Raw genomic sequence first — 17,132 nt, forward strand, 5'->3', positions numbered from 1 at the left:
TATTTAAAAAAAATTGTGTCTCTCATCTCATGTTGTATCACAATAGCATATTGTAACAACCAAAAAAAAAAAAAAGGTGTAGAATAATAATAATGGTCATTAGTTAGTATCAAAATGAAAGTATTTCTCTATTAGGATCCTTGATTCTATGTTTGATGCCTAAGAAAGACCTTGTCTGAGCTAGTGTTCAAAGACCATTGCGGTTCAGTCGCTCCCTAGAGGTCGGCCTGGTCAAAGTGGAATTTCATAGAATAAACAGGGTAGACACTGTTTGTATACTTAAATAAGTACATAAAATAAATTGACTAATATAATTTATAAAAATATATGATAAAATAATAATATAGGTATCCTATGCGGGGCCCACAAAACCGTGTGGGGCCTACATAAGTCCCGAAATCGTGTGGGGGTCCACATGAGTCTCGAAACTGTGTAGGGCTTATAAAATCGTATGAGGACTATGGGAGTTACGTAGGACCCAATTGGATCTTAAAGTTGTATGGGGCCCATAAGACCAAGTGGGGCCGACATGAGTTTTCGAAATTCGAACTTAATTTTTTTCAAAAAAAAAATATTAAAGCATAACTTAAAAATAATAACAATGATAATAATAAAAATAATTTTTTAAAAAAATTAATTAAATGAGAGTGTCGGCAAGCACTCCCATTTCCCTCACATAATCCTCATCCTCATCCAATACTTAATTCATACCTAACCCATCACATGCCCATTCTTTAATTTTAAAAAATATATATAATTTCACCCCTCTCCCCACACTTTTACAAATTCCATTTTCTTCTTCAAAATTTTCCTATAAATAGGAAGCTCTCAACCTTTTCTTTTCACAAAAAATTTTCAAAGGAAGAGAAAAATTAGTGAGTGAAAGAATTAGTGGTGGAGAGAATTTTTTTTATAAGTAAATTCTCACTCACCCACTCTTTCCAATCTCATTTTTTAGAGATATTCATTGTGTTCATAGCACAAGGTAAAAGAAGAGGTAAGTAAATTTGATTATGTTAGATTTTTATTTAAAATTTATATCCGAGTTTTTTTTTTTATAAGTAAATTTCGATTATGTTAGTTAGTTTCATAAAATTCCCCCGAGTTTATTTTTACACATATTTAATTATACCAGTTTTATCTTTAATATACTTGCATTTATTTTTGGATTAAGAAATGTTCTAATCCACTCGGGTAATTTTCAGCATTTTTTCTATTCAAAAATAAATAAATAAATATTTTTAACACAAAAATTGTGTGGTATGAGTTTATTTTTACGTTGCACGTCTCATGAAAATATGAATAAATATGATATTTTCACAATATTATTTTAAATTGCATAAATTATAATAAGATGGTTTTAAAACCCCTTATGGCAAAGGAAGTTCAAAATTACAGATGCTCTATACCGCAACTTAAAGTTTAGACAGATCATAGTGGTTATATATGGTAGTAGATTTCTCCTGAGTGCACAGCTGGCTCCGGACTAGGAATTAATAAGGAAAATCTCACTTAATGATTATATACATTGATTTAGTTTGGTCGGTCAGCCAACAAAGTCCAGTTTTCGGACCGCACAACCCAGTCATGGGGGTAAACATGACTTTCAGCAAATAGGCCTAAGGGTAGTTTTTACAATATATGTTTATACATATTTAATTACGTGTACAAAGTTATTGATGATTTGAAAGAAAAGTATATGTTTATATGAAGAAGGTCATTCTTGTGCCGAAATGATGATCTAAAGGAAACGTATAAGGAAAAGAATATATATGTATATAATTAAATATTTTTATAGTTTTAAAGTTAAAAGTTTAATTTAGCAGTCATAGTATATGGTTATTAAATTTTAATGTTATAGTTGATGGTAAAAGTTTTATGTAGAAATTTTTAAATTTATTTTAGAAGCAGTTTTGAAGTTATAGTATTAAATATTATTTTACGAAATTTTAAAAGCTCATTTTGACCACACACTAATAATAATTTTATTTACTTACTAAGCGTCGTCTCACCCCAATCATATTTTACATTTCAGATAACTCTGAACGGCATATCAGAAATCAACCATAACAAGCATGCGGGTGGGGATAGAAAAATAAAGATTGAATAGAAATATTAGTATGATGTCAGATGATTAAGCATTGTGTAATTTTTCTTCTTTTAGAATAAATGATTGTAATACGATTAATTAGCGCTCTAGTTTAATAATAAATGAGTTTATTTACTTCCGCTATAAATCAATGGTAAAAAGTAAATATCTCAGATCCTTAAGGGTTGGGGTATTACATTTGGTATCAGAGCAATAGGTTATAGGTTCTATAGACTTTAAGAAATAATTTTACTAGAGCATAAGCATAAATCATTATGTGGGTAAGATAGGGTAAATTAGGATGTTTTTCTTTTGCCTATAACTTTGATTAGACTTTAAAGATAAGGTTATGATTTTAAAATAACTCTAGTCCTTTCCGTCAGAATGGACCCGAAGAACAACAACGTGAGTGTTGGAGGAAACGAGAATAATATGGGAACTTGCAATGGAGAAGACATCAATGCTACTACGGTATTGCGTGATATGACACAAGTCATGGCGGAATTTCTGCGGAACTCCAAGGAACGGAATAGTCCACTAATCCATGAAGGTTGTACGATTGAACAGTTTAATCGAATGCACCCTCCGACTTTTGAGGGAAAAGCTGATCCAATTGTTGTAGAATATTGGATGCAATCGATGGAATAAATACTAGGAGTTCTTCATTGCATGGACAAACAAAAGGTGCTATATGCTGCCTATAAAATGACTGGTGAGGTCAAACCCTGGTGGAACTCGAAAAAGTTACTCCTAGAGGAAGGACCAAATCCAACAATCCTTACGTAGGAGCGTTTTGAGGAAGTCTTCTTTGATTGATTTTTCCCCAAAACCACTAGAGATGCTAAGGCCAGGGAGTTTTTGGAGTTAAAACAGGGAAATATAAACATACAACAATATGCAGCAAAATTCATTGAATTATCCCGGTTGCATCATATTTGGTTCCGGATGAATCAAAGAAAGCTCGAAAATTTGAAGAAGGCTTGAACTCAAGAATTTATGAAATGGTAATAGTATTCGAGCTCAAAACTTCTCCAAGTTGGTAAAAAAAGCAACGAAGGCAGAAGAAAGTTTACAAAGGAGTGCGAAAATATTCGACTAGAGAAAGAGGCCCATGCCACAAGGGTTTCACTCTGGTAGAAATCAAGGACCTTGTAAAAGGAGCAACAACAACAACAACAATAATGTGGGGCGAGGGCAAACAACTAGAAATCCAAATAATGCACAAAGCAACCCTTGTTTAAAATGCAACAAAATACATGGGGGTGAGTGTCGGACCGGATTAGGGGTCTGTTATCGGTGCAGTAAACCTGGTTACATGCAATGAGAATGCCCACAAAACAACTCCTACAACCCAAATCAACAAAGAGGAGGCAACCAGGCACCTTAAAATAATAATCAACAGAACACCGCTCAGGTGCATGTCTATGCCCTCACTCCAAGAGATGCAGAAAATACTAATGATGTGGTGACATGTATTATTCCTATATTCTCCAAGAAAGCAGTAGTATATTTGATTCTGGAGCCACACACTCCTTTATATCTACAAATTATGTTAAAATATGTTGGGTAGAGACTCGGCCATTAAAAATTGAGTTATCTGTGGTTACACCAACGGGAACCTCGATAGTATGTAGAAAAATACTTAAAGGTTACCCAATTTGTGTTGAGGAAAGAATACTACCAGCTAACTTGGTAGTATTTAGTATGCATGGGTTTGACGTAATTCTTGAGATGGACTGGCTAACTTCTAGCTATGCTAGTATAAATTGCTATAATAAGGAGGTGGTGTTTAACCTTCTTAGAGAGCAAGAATATAAGTTCAATGGAACTCATGTATGCCCTTCGCCACAAATATTGTCGGCTATCCAGATAAAGAGATTACTCTTGAATGGATGTTAGGGGTACCTAGCATGCGTGGTGGAGGCACCAGGGGAAGAATTAAAGCTTGAGGATATCCCAATAGTAAGGGAATTCTCAGATGTGTTCCCTGAGGATTTACCTAACAACCTCCTAACCACGAAATCGAGTTTGTTATCGACCTACTACTAGGGACGACACCGATATCCAAAGCTCCATACAGAATGGCATCGGTAGAATTGAAAGAACTGAAGGAACAATTAAAAGAGTTATTGGAGAAAGGATTCATCAGACCCAGCGTGTCACCATGGGGAGCACCGGTACTATTCGTTAAAAAGAAAGACGGATCGATGAGAATGTGTATTGATTATCGAGAAATAAATAAAAGTAAAAATTAAGAACAAGTACCCAATACCTCACATAGATGACTTGTTTGATCAAATCCAAGGAACACAAGTCTTCTCTAAAATTGACCTCCGATCAGGATACCATCAAGTGAAAATCAAATCAAAAGATGTTCCAAAGACTGCATTCCGAATGAGATATGGTCACTATGAATTCTTAATCATGTCATTTGGACTAACCAATGCTCCTGCTGCATTTATGGACCTTATGAATAGGGTCTTTCATGAATATCTAGATAAATTTGTGGTGGTCTTCATTGATGATATTCTGATTTATTCAAAAAGACCCTAGGAACACGAGAACCATTTGAGGCTAGTACTCAAAGTACTAAGAGAAAAGAAACTCTATGCCAAACTTAAGAAATGTGAGTTCTGGCTAGAGAGAGTTGCATTCTTAGGGCACATAATATCTAAGGATGGTATTTCTGTGGACCCAAGTAAAATAGAGGCAATAGTGGATTGGACGAGACCGAAGAATATTTATAAGATCAGGAGTTTCTTAGGTCTGGTAGGATATTAACGTCGATTTGTGGAAGGGTTTTCTAAAATATCTAGTCCTTTGACGAGGTTGACGAGAAAGAATGTGAAGTATGAGTGGACTGATGAATGTGAGTAAAGCTTTCAAGAATTAAAGTAACGACTCATCACTACCCCGGTGCTAACAATTCCATCAGGAGAAGATGGTTTTGTAATTTACAGTGATGCATCTCAGAAAGGGCTCAAGTGTGTATTAATGAAACAGATGAAGGTCATTGCATATGCTTCTCGACAACTCAAGGAGTACGAGAAGAATTATCCAACACACGGTTTGGAACTGGCAACTGTGGTATTCGCACTAAAGATCTGGAGACACTATCTGTATGGTGAAAGGTGTGAGATTTTCACATACCATAAAAGTCTTAAGTACTTTTTCACGCAAAAGGAATTAAACATGAGACAAAGAAGATGGTTAGAATTAATCAAATATTATGATTGCACCATCAACTACCACCCGGGAAAAGCCAACGTGGTAGCAGATGCATTAAGTCGAAAGTCATTGAATGCATCAGTCTCAGCAATGGTAACCCAACATCATCATGATGGACCTAGAAAGATTTGGTGTGGAAATAGTGGAGGGAAATCATCAAGCTCTCATTGCTAATCTAGTAATCCAACAGACCTTACTGGAAAAGATTAAGGTTGCACAGATGGAAGATGTAAAGCTAGTGAAGATTATGGGTAAGGTACAAAGTGGACTGAAGGGAGACTTTAACATCTCTAACGATGAAGTTTGAGATTCCAAACTTGATTGTGTGTGCCTAATGACAAAGATATCAAAAGAACAATCTTGGAAGAAGCTCATTGATCTCTTTATACATTGCATCCGGGAAGCACGAAGATGTATTGGAACTTGAGAGAGTCTTTTTGGTGGAATAACATGAAAAGGGAGATTGCACAATTCGTGGAATAGTGTCTTACTTGTCAGCAAATAAAGGTTGAACATCAGAGACCATCAGGACCACTGCAACCAAACCACATTCCCAAGTGGAAATGGGAGCACATCTCTATGGATTTTATAATTGGGCTACCTCTAGCACTCCATGGACTGAACGCCATTTGGGTGGTTGTTGATCGTCTAACGAAGACCGCTCACTTTATTCCGATCAAAGTCAACTACTCTATGACCAAGCTTGTAGAGTTGTATGTTCAAGAGATAGTTAGACTACATGGCGTGCCTGTGTCTATTGTATCAGATCGAGATCCACGATTCACATCACAATTCTAGAAGAGTTTGCAAAGGGCCTTGGGATCACGACTTACTTTCAGTATGACATTTCATCCTCAAACTAATGGACAATCGGAGAGAACCATTCAGATATTGGAGGATATATTGAGAGCTTGTGTACTGGATTTCAAAGGAAGTTGGATTCAATATCTGCCATTAGTTGAGTTCACCTATAACAACAGTTATCAGTACAGCATAAAGATGACACCATATGAAGTATTATATGGTCGAAAGTGCCGATCCCCATTATATTGGGATAAGATTGGCGAACAACAAATTTTAGGTCCCGATATTATACAAAGGACCTCTGAGAAAATTAAGCTCATCCGGGACAAAATAAAAATCGCTCAAAGTCGGCAAAGGAGCTATGCGAATACCCGTCGGCGTGAGTTAGAGTTTGAAGTAGGGAATAATATATTTTTAAAAGTTGCTCCAATGAAAAGAATCATGAGGTTTGGGAAAAAGGACAAACTAAGCCCCATGTATATTGAACCATTCGAGGTATTGGCAAAGATTGGTCTTGGAGAAGATTGGTCCAATCGCTTACAAAATTGCCCTACCTCCCACACTATCGAGAATTCATGATGTATTCCATGTCTCAATGTTAAAGAAGTATGTTTCAGACCTTTCTCATGTGATAAGTTATGAGTCGTTAAAAGTTAGTGACACTTTATCATATGAAGAAGTACCAATCCAGATTTTAGACAAGAAGGATCAGGAGTTATGTAGGAAGAAGATTTCATTGGTAAAAGTGCTCTAACACAACCATGACATTAAGGAAGCATCATGGGAACTAGAAGCAGAAATACGTCAAAAATACCCACATCTTTTCGACGATAGTAGGATCAGATAAAAGCACAACATTATACAAGGTACTCATTTTAATTTTAGTAAATTTTAAGGACGAAATTTTTATAAGGAGGGGAGGATGTAACAACCAAAAAAAAAAGGTGTAGAATAATAATAATGGTCATTTAGTTAGTATCAAAATGAAAGTATTTCTCTGTTAGGATCATTAATTCCATGTTTGATGTCTAAGAAAGACCTTGTCTAAACGAGTGGTCAGAGACCATTGCGACTCAGTCGCTCCCTAGAGGTTGGCTTAGTCAAAATGGAATTTCATAGGATAAATAGGGTAGACACTATTTGTATACGTAAGTAAGTACATAAAATAATGTTTTGAGTGACATAATTTGTAGAAATATATGATAAAATAATAATAATAATAATAATATAGGTATCCTATGCGGAGCCCATAAGATCGTGTGGGGTCCACATGAGTCTTGAAGCCATGTAGGGGTCCACATGAGTCTCAAAACTGTGTAGGGCTCATAAAATTGTATGAGGACTATGGGAGTTACATAGGACCCACTTGAGTCTCAAAGTTGTGTGGGGCCCAAGACCATGTGGGGCCCACATGAGTTTTTGAAATTCGAACTTAATTTTTTTAAAAAAAAAAAACACTAAAATATAACTTAAAAATAATTATAATGATAATAATAATGATTTTTTTAAAATTAATTAATTTAATGGGAGTGTCGACAAGCACTCTCATTTCCCCCACATGATCCCCATCCCTATCCAATACTTAACCTATACCTAGCTCATCTCATGCCCATTCTTTAACTTTAAAAAAATTATAATTTTAACCTTCACTTTTTACAAAAAAATTTCAAAGAAAGAGAATGATTAGTGAGTGAAAGAATTGGTATTAGAGAGAGAATTTTTGTTATACGTAAATTCTCACTCACCCACTCTTTCCGATCTCATTTTTTAGAGATATTCATTGTATTCGTAGGATAAGATAAATGAAGAGGTAAGTAAAGTTGATTATATTATATTTTTATTTAAAATTTATACCCGAGTGTTTTTTTGGTAAGTAAATTTCGATTATGTTAGTTAGTTTCATAAAATTTCCTTAAGTTTATTTTTACGCATATATAATTATACCAGTTTTATCTTTAATATACTTGCATTTATTTTTGGGTTAAGAAATGTTCTAATCCATTCGGGTAATTTTTAGCATTTTTTTCTATTCAAAAATAAATAAATAAATATTTTTAACACAAAAATTGTGTGGCATGAGTTTATTTTTACGTTGCATGTTTCATGAAAATATGAGTAAATATGAAATTTTCACAATATTATTTTAAATTGCATAAATTATAATAAGATGGTTTTAAAACCCCTTATGGCAAAGGAAGTTCAAAGTTACAGATGCTCTATACTGTAGTTTAAAGTTAGACTGATCATAGTGGTTATATATGGTAGTAGATTTCTCTTGAGTGTACACCTGACTCCGGATCAGGATTTAACAAGAAAAATCTCACTTAATGATTATGTACATTGATTTAGTTTGGTCGGTCAGCCAACGAAATCCAGTTTTCAGACGGCACAACCCAGTCATGGGGGTAAACATGACTTATGGCTAACATGCCTAAGGGTGGTTTTTACAATATATGTTTATACATATTTAATTACGTGTACAGAGTTATTGATGATTTGAAGGAAAAATATATGTTTATACGAAGAAGGTCATTCTTGTGCCTAAATAATGATCTAAAAGGAACGTATAAGAAAAAGTATATATATGTATATAATTAAATATTTTTACAGTTTTAAAATTAAAAGTTTAATTTAAGAGTCACAGTATATGATTATTAAATTTTAATGTTATAGTTGATAGTAAAAGTTTTATCCAGAATTTTTTAAATTTATTTTAGAAGCAGTTTTGAAGTTATAGTATTAAATATTATTTTATGAAATTTTAAAAGCTCATTTTGGCCACACACTAATAATAATTTTATTTAATTACTAAGCGTTGTCTCACCCCAATCATATTTTATATTTCAGATAACTCTGAATGGCATATCAGAAATCAGACATAGCAAGTATGCGAGTGGGGATAGAAAAATAAAGATTGAATAGAAATATTAGTATGATGTCAGATGATTAAGCATTGTATAATTTTTGTTCTTTTAGAATAAATGATTGTAATACGATTAATTAGCGCTCTGATTTAATAATAATTGAGTTTATTTACTTCCTCTGTAAATTAATGGTAAAAAGTAAATATCTCAGATCCTTGGGGTATTATACATATTGTGTCTATGTTTACATTTTATTATTTTTAAAAATATAATTTTTTATAAATATCTTTGAATATTCACACTTTAATATTTGCAAACTTAATTATTATTATATTTTTAATTTGTTTTAAATATATATTTAAACTTATTAAGAATTATAAAAATATTTTATACGCGTTTATGAATATTATATATATCTACACTATAACAAAGGGGATTCCCCTATTTGGTATCATCTTTCTAAAAGGCCGTACCCTGTGCACAAGGCTCCCACTTTGAGTGGGGTCTGGGAGAGGTGGATGTCGGCAAGCCTTACCCCCTTTTTTGGAGAGGTCGCTCCCAAGTCTCGAACCTGAAACCACTCGTACTGAGGCGGAGGCACTTGCCATCGCACCAAGGCACGACCTCTTTCTAAAACCCAAAATTAACCTCATGTAAAATAGTTTTTATTTGTTAAAAAATGAACACTTAAAGGTATACATGTAAAAAACAAAAAAAGAGGCTAAAATTACGAATTTGCCGCCATGTGATGACCTAGTACCAAAAGCGATGTAGGTTGTCTTAAATTATTTATAAGAATCCACTTAAAATAATAGGTTTTAAAACATATTTTATATAGCACTTTTTTAAAAAAAAAATTGCACAATTACCTATTTTAAGTGATGAGAGCACCTTTTTTCTCTCTTTTTTTTTTTTTTCCAAAAATGCTCCTACTTTATATAGTCAGTACTTTTAAAAATAAAAAATTGCACAAATACCTATGTTGTAGTACTTTCCCCCTCTCTAGACTAACAACCTCAAATCCTCTTTGAAGTTTAAAATATTTAATATTTTTAGTTTTCGCTTTAAATATATATATTTTAAATTATTTAACATATTCAAGTATCAAGATTAAGGGCACATCTTAAACAAAATAAATGAATTCCCATTGTTAAAGTATCAAAGGAATGAGATTTGCAAAGAGTTAAAAAAAAAAAAGAGAGAGAAAAAGGATAATAATGCAGGAGGAATCTTGAATGCCTATCTTATTATCTAGTGTATGTAAAATACAAACAAGGAATTTTCAAGCCCTCATACAAATTTAAAGTTATGAGGATTTCAATATAGGTTTTATACTCTCGAAGGCAACACAAAGAGAGGGAATTATGACCGACTGCCTGCAAGCCATGATGAAATTTCACAAGCTGTGATGTTGTAACCATTGCAACTCATTCCATTTAATTTATCTGAACTTTTACTAACATACAAGTACAGATAACCCAAGGTGGGGGAGATGGGGGTGAGGATTGGAATAAAGAACAGAAGAGGAAGGGAGAAAAAGATGAGGGGGAAAGTAAGACTACATAATACTCTCGATGGATTTCAAAGAATACATATCTATATATAATTATATATATATATAAACAAAATCAGATTATTGAATAACTAATCCCTCAATTGACAAATTTGAATTTCAATATTCTTGGCTTCTTATAGAATGACAGAAACTTCTATATGGGCGGTATGGAACTTCTCCCTTTTGCACCCAGGTTTATAAAATTTACTCAGCTTTCTCCCTTCAATAGCATCATCACCCAATGTCAAACATGTCTTTATCATCTTGAACTCCGGTTAGAAGAGTACCAGAGCTTCTTCTGGCAAATCAATATTTTCTCTTTCTCAACACCATACTCGGTATCTTCCTTACGGCACCCCCATCTCATTCCTTTGGCAATTGTACCAACAGCATCCACAAAATAACTAGATTCTCGTATTATAGCATAACCGTTGGGGCGCAATATCCGATCCATCTCCAAGAGCACATACTTCATGTCACATCTGTTCACAAATGTCAGAACCATAACAGATTAAATGCCAGAACAGAATGGTTGTACAGATCCTAGGGTCTGGTTCCATATTAGTTTATAATATGGGGAAAGAGCAGGCCCTCAGAATAGTCTAAATATAAATTTCTTTGATAAACAAAACATTGGGTTACAGAAAGAAAAAAGTACAAAAAGGGAAGAAAATATGAAAACTGAACAAAGAAGGGACTGTTTTCGGACTCTAGATTATGATCAGCACCCAAAAGGAGGTTCATTAAGGAGATTATATTTAGCACTTCAAATTTGGCACACTATTAACTAGTTAGATGGCCCTAGTCAACCAATCAATTTTTTTACCATCCGTTATTTTTAGAATTCAGGAAACTGCCTAGGCGCTTTGTTTGATGATACAGATACATGTTATTAACAAATAAACAGCCCATACTAAAATCAAACCCATAAAACCCACTCTGTGTTTGGTAGGAGCAAACGAGAAGTAAAAAAGGGAAAAGAACAGGTGAGCAAAAAATCATTTCCCCTTGTTTGGTACGATGGAAGGATGAAAACTCAGATGGGAAAGCAAATGAATGGAAATAGTATTTCTGCTCCTCCCAAAACCAATCCCTCAAAAAGGAGAAAAAGTAAATGGCTAATGGGTGGAAAGAAACCAACCAATAGAGGGAAGATCATTTTCTTTCCTCCCATTCTGTTCTCAACATGACCAAACAATGAAAGGGAAAAGGAAAGCCCAACATCTTTCCTTCCCTTCTTTGTCTGTATACCTACTCCTTTACCTCCCTTTTTCTTCCTATCAAACACAGTGCAACTGAAAACCTTGTGCACAAAATGAAAAATCACATAGGAGATGAAGTACATTCACTAGACCCTTTTTTTTTGGGTTAGGTTTGCAGAAATTTAAGCCCAATGCTTTTACCTGTGGCTTTCAGCTGTAAAGAGGCCATTGAGGTGAAGAAGATCATACGTTCGAGGATATGTTGAGAAGGCCTCACACCTAAAAAATAGCAAACAAGCATATTAATAACTCAAACCATACTGGCCATGCAAACAATAGGCTACATGGAAGCCAGCAAGCTGCTATCCATGCCACCCAAATTTTCTAATGCATATTAAAGCACACAAAGTTACCAGTCATGGTAGGTTCCAATGAGACCCCTGTCATAGACCACGGCGAGTGTATTGGCTGCATACGAGGAGACCACATTCATAACCCAGAGGGGATCATCAATCACAGCAGCGGCAAAACCTCCATAAACCGTATTCATGTCCATCACATTTCTAATCTTATCTGTCCCAAGTGCAGGAAGTAACTTCTTGTAGTGCTTTATTCGCACCTTCCACTTACTGTCATCATGCTTGAAGGTACTAGCACTCCCACCATGAATATTTGAAATGCGTTCAGGAGCAACATGCAACCGCTCCGGCCATTTAGGGACAGATTTCAACCCTATTTTTTTATGCTTTGGGTTTGGAACAACAACACAGGCACGGAGTGGAGTGTACCATGCTGAATCTGGTTCGGTGCCATCATCACATTTGGGTGGGTAAGCATCAGGACTAGCAAGGCGAGAGTAACAGCTGTTATCTGGCAATTTCTGCCACACAGCAATGTCATCCTTTTTGTTGTATAACTTGAAGCACAATGAAGTAAGCAATTTCTGCAACTTATCATAATCAGATTTCTGCTCTTCCACTGTTGTATTCCATCCCTTCCATCGATGTTCATAGTTCACAGGTGGCCCAGAGAGGACCCAAAAGCCTCCTGGACGAAGTATGCGATGTATTTCAAGAAGGTATATTCCACCTGGAAAAAAGAGAGTAAAGTTTTTAGTGAGAGTCAGCTAGTATATATAAATAGAATCAAATAAAAGTTAATTACCCGGCCATCATTGATATACTCAACAAAGATGTATGTTCACCATCAAAAGGTCAAAATAAAACCCCAAAAACAGTGCGCCTGGGCAAATATGAGCACTGAGATGCAGGGTGGTGTGTGCTTTCTGAAAGGCCTATAAGTTGAAGCTACCTATGGTCTTCCTTAATTTATAAAGGACTAATTTCCTCCACTTAAGGAATTATTAGATGCAAATGAATAAATTAAAGAGAGAGAGAGAGAGAGAGAGAGAGAGAGATATCGAGCAAAACAGTAATGTTTTCCTCCCTCTGTCAAGAAGTATTCTTGTTACTGACCTAGTAAAAAAGGTAGTGCAATAGACTAATGGGACATTACTTCCAACATAAATCCAATATGCATTTTAAAGAGATGAATTACCAAATTCTGTCCATGGGATAAGACATCTTGAACAATGAGCCATATCAAAGGCGTTTGATGGGAAAGGAAGCCTCTGTGTAGATATGATGCCAAGGATTGCTGGAATCCCACGTTCCAATGCAAATTGGACTTGAGCTTCATGATTATCTCTTGGGGCAAGAGAAACAGTAAGAATCCCACGATCTAGTAAGTCGCCACCCCAGCTTGCAACCTACCAAAAAAAAAAAAGTTTGTCAGGTTAAGTGACATATGGCAGCATAAATCTCTCTCTCACACATGCGCACACACTGGATGCATTCAATATAATCAACTCCATGAAGAAATAGGAAAACAAGACTCACCCCACACCCGGTATCAATGGCAGTTCTAATAATCCCATCTTGCATCTCTGGAATCAGTTCTTGCATCAAATCAACATAAGCACTGACACCATTGGGGAACATTGTACCCCCACCAGGAAAAATGAATTTCTCCCCTTCTTTCCTCAGCCAATTTTGATTAGATTTCTGCTTGTTAATCCAATCATATGGCACATTCCTGCAACAGCAAATGTTCAGGAAATTTGCAATGAGAATTTCAACTCTCACGATTCAAATCGAACACTGATAAATAGTCCAGCACTTTTCTTGACGAAAAACAAACAATCTTGAGAAAATATGAAAATGTTTCACCGTACCTGTACCAGCATTCATTCTTGCTAGTTGGCCATTTGATTGGTAGCTTGTATCCATCTGGTGGGGGAATCAAGCACTCCTTTCTTTCAAAAACTGGAGGGCAATGACGCTCCATAAATGTAAGCCGATGAAGACCATATTTCTTCCATATCTATAAACCAGAAAAGACAATATGAGGAATTTGTAACTATGTAGCCAGAACACAGATCCTATATAGCCTGTAGCACCATGAAACAAGTAATGAGGAAGTACCCTTGGATCTGTACATGGGGTGTAGTCTTGATAGTCACTGCTGCATTGAGGAAAGGCAATGTGCTTAATCTGAAGCGGGCCAGAAGTTGATTCCTTGGGAAACTGTACTAATTTGCCAATATCCTTAGCAGCAAATTTGTTCTTCTCGGAACAGAACATTCCACCAAGATAGAAAGAAAACGCGCATAGCACAACAAACATTAATGCCATGGGGAGTACCCTTGAACTTTTATCAGGTTGAGACAAAGATTTTGCATCTTTATGCTTCATTTTCCCAGAACTGATCAACTGCCTGCACAGATGCAAGAAATGTCAGAAGTCACATAGATGGAAAATTCACATAAGATAGTCACAGTGTTCCGTCTTCTCACATCAAGAAAAAATCTTTATAAAAGTTGACAGCAGCTATGGCTTAAAATTCTCTTACTAATCTAACCAGTAATGTTCCAATTTTATTAGGCAATGTCATTGGAAAAGAAAGAAAAGATACATCAGCTAGTCCATCTCAAAGCTGGTATAAGATTCTCAAATTTAGCATCTTTCCCAATGCTTTTTATGCAATGAAGCAGAGCTTAAAATAAAGCATTAATCAGATTAAAGCCACATAAAAATAAAAAATAAAAAATCCTTCTGTACAGTATAGTACAAAATCAATCTTCAATTCCAGCCAGTAAAAGCAGTGGAAAAACAGATTTAAAAGAGGAAATTGCTGTGCACAGATAGTACTTCCACTTCAAGCAATTTCTTTTTCAAGTGAAATACTATCAACTAATTATTGAAAAAAGATCGATCGACACCATGAAACACAACAAGAAAGTATTAATTCATGCAAACAATAAAAGACCCAGTACCCAGATCAGCGATGATTCAACAAGACTCGAAATCTCTTGGGTAGATTTAGTTCATGGCTACAGACCGTAACCAATAATGGAAAAGAAAGAAGGGAAGCAGAGCGGAAAAGTAGAATTGGCGTCAAGAAATAAAAAAGAAATGCAGATGTCGTGGTCAATGTAGACCATCTTAGCGACTAAAACCCCTACATTATTAGATCTGATAGTAACTATAGACAAGTTCTAGTTTACATGTGACGTTGCCTTTTGCATTTGTCACATGGTAATGGGCCCATAGATATGAAATTCAGCCTTCCAATCTAGGTCCCTCTCCCCACTGAGTCAGAAAAAGCAGGAAAGGAACACTAGATCTGGCACCCAACCATGGAAAGCTAAAAGCAAATAAAAGAAAAACACATCATGCTCTAGCCAGCGTGAAGAAAACTTAATCATTCCTTAAGACCCAAGAAAAGTAATCATGATTCAGTTCTCATTACTCGCCAATCAGCTGTTCCTTTCTTTCTTTCTTATTTATTTCGGAATAATCAACACCAACATCTGTAATTCGAAGACAACAAATCAAGAAAAAGCAAAGCACCTAATTCTAATGCATACAAAAGAACGACCAAATAAGTTATTTTCCAAATATAGCGGAAGCAAGAGCACTTAGCGGAAAATTTAACGATTACAGCAAGAAAACAATGCGAAATGAAGAAAGAAAATTAACCCTTTCGGCTACCCAATTCGTCAGCCAACCAAAATTTTGCAACATTATCATCTAAAGCAGGAATATGGAAAGAGCGAGAAGAAACAAGGGAGTACATCAGATCTATTTCGCAGAAGAAAGATAACCCATTTGTAAATTCCCCTTCCTCATTCACCCAAAAGAAAGCCACCCATTTGACAGTAAAACGCTAATGTTCAAAGAACGCGAGGATCAGTAAGCGACCCGGCAGAGAAAGAACAAGAAAGAAGAAGAAAAACAGAGAAAGAATCAGAGAACATACAGTAAAACACGGAAAAGGAAAGACGGTAGCCGGCGACAATAATGGCGATCGACAAATGAGAGAGACAGAAGGGGATTGTACGGTGCGTCTCACCCCAGTCTCAAACTCCGCTCAATCTTCTTTCAGAATTCAGACGAGGTAGATGGGCTCAATCTCTCTCATTCGCAGAGAAGGAGAGAGAAATAGAGAGCCAGAGAGAGAGATGGGATGAAGGGTATATGGTATTTAACTGAGATCTCTCACGGGACTTCACAGGCAATGACCTTAAATAGGTCGCCTTTAGCCTCGCTGTATCTGTCCCCCCGCCCTGCCCCTCTCTCTCTCCTCTCTATTTCCTTCCCCTGTTTTCTATTCACTTCAAGCGCCATTCTTAAATCCTAATAAATTCATTTCTCTCTCTGAATTCATCCGTTTTCTTCTCTCTCTAAAATCCTCTCTCTTGGCTGTGTGTCTGTGGATCAATGGAGGGGCAGAGGAAAATGGGAGGAATCAGGTAAAAGGCAAGACCCGAATGATTTGTAGATAACACGCGGAAAGGACGAGGAAATTTGTGACAGGGGAAGACGTGCTCAGCTGACTATTCATGCCGAGCATTTCTGGCTTTAGTTTTTTTACCCAATAATTAAATATCAAAGTAATAATTAAATATATGTTGGTAGGGCTTCTTTGTTTTTACCACTGACCCAATAATTAAATATAAAAAATTTAGGGGTTGTATTGCAAAATCAAAAGATTATATTATTTACTTCAATAATGACTGTTGTAATTTGTCAACTCCTTTATGATTGCGCGTACACGTAAGATGCCCCTGTTCTCTAGATCCAGGAGGAGCTCTTGACCAGATTAAATTTTCTTTTTTCTCAAAAAATGTCTCCCGAGAATTTTAAATATTTTTCAAAGTGTATTTCTTCATTGGTCCAAAACAAGAGTTTATAATAAAGTTTATTTTAAGACGCACTAATAATAGATTAGGAACATGACCAACGTCCTCAAATTCCAATTAGAGTAACTAATTTTTATTGGGTAACACTCCTTAATTGGTATTTGATTGACGCCTAACAAACAAGAGA

The 17,132-nt window shown here is 35.5% G+C and overlaps 1 protein-coding gene across 3 annotated transcripts; it reads right to left on the reverse strand.

Moving 5' to 3' along the window:
• Nucleotides 1–10,394: 10,394 nt before the first annotated feature.
• On the reverse strand, nt 10,395–16,660 carry LOC131154858 (probable methyltransferase PMT20). Of its 3 annotated transcripts, none has more exons than XM_058107649.1 (8): nt 16,063–16,660; nt 14,226–14,517; nt 13,976–14,124; nt 13,641–13,836; nt 13,300–13,510; nt 12,156–12,831; nt 11,944–12,021; nt 10,395–11,022 (listed from the first exon to the last, which is right to left on the reverse strand). In XM_058107649.1, the coding sequence occupies exons 2-8, from the start codon at nt 14,493–14,495 to the stop codon at nt 10,800–10,802; spliced, it is 1,803 nt and encodes a 600-aa protein (XP_057963632.1). In that variant the 5' UTR covers nt 14,496–14,517; nt 16,063–16,660; the 3' UTR covers nt 10,395–10,799. The 3 variants fall into 3 exon arrangements, with proteins under 3 accessions (XP_057963632.1, XP_057963633.1, XP_057963634.1); XM_058107650.1 differs by having other exon boundaries at nt 14,226–14,513; nt 16,063–16,553; XM_058107651.1 differs by lacking the exon at nt 16,063–16,660 and adding an exon at nt 15,077–15,379.
• Between the last annotated feature and the right edge of the window lie 472 nt (nt 16,661–17,132).

The sequence above is a fragment of the Malania oleifera genome, chromosome 5 (genome assembly GCF_029873635.1).
Source record: "Malania oleifera isolate guangnan ecotype guangnan chromosome 5, ASM2987363v1, whole genome shotgun sequence".
Lineage (NCBI taxonomy): Eukaryota > Viridiplantae > Streptophyta > Magnoliopsida > Santalales > Ximeniaceae > Malania > Malania oleifera.

Bases quoted from the DNA above. Each gene is read 5' to 3' on its own strand.
- LOC131154858 (XM_058107649.1), bottom strand. From the start codon at position 14,495: ATGAAGCATAAAGATGCAAAATCTTTGTCTCAACCTGATAAAAGTTCA. The intron at 13,837-13,975 runs GTACGGTGAAAC...TTGCTGTTGCAG, and splicing joins AAGAATGAATGCTGGTACAG to GAATGTGCCATATGATTGGA. The intron at 11,023-11,943 runs GTAAAAGCATTG...ATTTGTGAACAG, and splicing joins TTTACAGCTGAAAGCCACAG to ATGTGACATGAAGTATGTGC.